Here is a 1,462-nt window from a genome sequence, read left to right on the forward strand (position 1 = left end):
GTGCTAGGCTGGGCCCTTGCTGTGTAACGCTGTGTGATGCCTTCCCTCTCTGAGCTTCCCTTTCCTCATCTGCAAAATAAACCTTTGCAGACCCCGGCGCCCCGTGGGGGCCGTGGGGTGGCACGGGGGGGCGCACGTTGCCGAGGCCCGGATGGGAGCTGGGGGGGAGCAGCCCTGCGGAGCGGAGCTGAAGCCGCTCTCCAGCCACCTGACGCGGCGCTGGGAAATGACATGTCATTTCCTGCCGCCGGTGCGTGCAGTTTTCACAGTAGGCGGAGCGGCGCCTGTAATTTCTGCAGAGGCTGCGCTGCCCGGCCAAGAGGGAAGGCGGCGCCCCTGCGTGGGCCCTGGGGTGCAGCCGGGCTGTGGGTGCCCCCCCCCCCGTCCCACACCCACCCCAGCCTCCCCACTTCCTCTCCCACCCTTGTCAGCGGGGAGCAGGCTGGGCTGCCTGGCTGGGGCCCTGTCCCTGCGGTGTGAGCACGCACGCGCGAGAGGCGTGCACCACCCTCCCCGGCCTCAGTTTCCCTAACTGCCCAGAGGACTGGAGAGCCAAAGACCTGCCTGGTCACCTGAGTCTGTCTCCTCCTCCTCCCAGCCACTGTGGGATGGGGAAACTGAGGCTGCGTGGGTGACGGGATGGCTCGCGTGGAGGGTCTGGGGTGAACTGCATGATGCCCAGGCAGGGATGAGCTGGATTTCTCCACGGGGAACGGCACCAGCAGAATCTGGGGTCTGAGCCTCTGACCCCAGTTTGGGGGGGGATCTGTGCATGCCTGCCTTCCCTGCATGCGTGCGCACACACACTCACACACACTCACACACACACAACTCACACATTCACACACACACACACTCACACACACACATACAGAGCTCTGCTCACATCGCCAGCTCTGCGCCTCGGCAGTCCACCGCTCAGCTGTGGACTCCGAAGGTCCTGGGTTCAAGTCCTGTGGGACAGGAGTTGCTTCTTCAATCTCTGTCTTTATTCTTTTATTTATTTAGCCAGTGCTGTGGTTTGAACTCAGGACCATTCACACTTGCTTGGCTTACTTGTTTGCTTGCTGGGCACTCTGCCATTTGAACCACACCTCCAGTCCAGCATTTTGCTTGTTCATTGGAGGTGGTGGCTTACAGACTTTTCTGCTTAGGCTTGCTTTGAACCGCAGTCCTCCAGATCTCAGCCTCCTGAGTGGCTAGGATTACAGGCGTGAGCCAGCAGTGCCTATCAGGCTAATAAGAACTGCCTTGGGGTGGGGGTGTGTGGAGCAGAGCCCCAGCGTGCTGCCCTGGGGGGGGGCGCCCCCCTGAGCCTCCCTCCAGCCCTCCCTCCCCCTGCCCTGCTCTGCCCAGGCTTCTGACAATCTTCTGTGCTATGTCCCAGGGCAATGACCAGATCCGGTTTGAGCTCACCTGCTACTCCCTGGCGCCACAGATTAAGGTAAGGTGTATGTGTCTC

The 1,462-nt window shown here is 61.5% G+C and overlaps 1 protein-coding gene across 1 annotated transcript in view; it reads left to right on the forward strand.

The window, feature by feature from the left end:
- Ass1 (argininosuccinate synthase 1) overlaps positions 1-1,462 on the forward strand; it is a 47,224-nt gene that overhangs the window by 12,056 nt on the left and 33,706 nt on the right. The window contains exon 5 of the mRNA XM_013021427.1: positions 1,388-1,444. Within this exon, the coding sequence (XP_012876881.1) occupies positions 1,388-1,444 (57 nt within the window). The remainder of the gene's footprint in view (positions 1-1,387; positions 1,445-1,462) is intronic.

This window comes from Dipodomys ordii, unplaced genomic scaffold (genome assembly GCF_000151885.1).
Source record: "Dipodomys ordii isolate 6190 unplaced genomic scaffold, Dord_2.0 Scaffold55, whole genome shotgun sequence".
NCBI lineage: Eukaryota > Metazoa > Chordata > Mammalia > Rodentia > Heteromyidae > Dipodomys > Dipodomys ordii.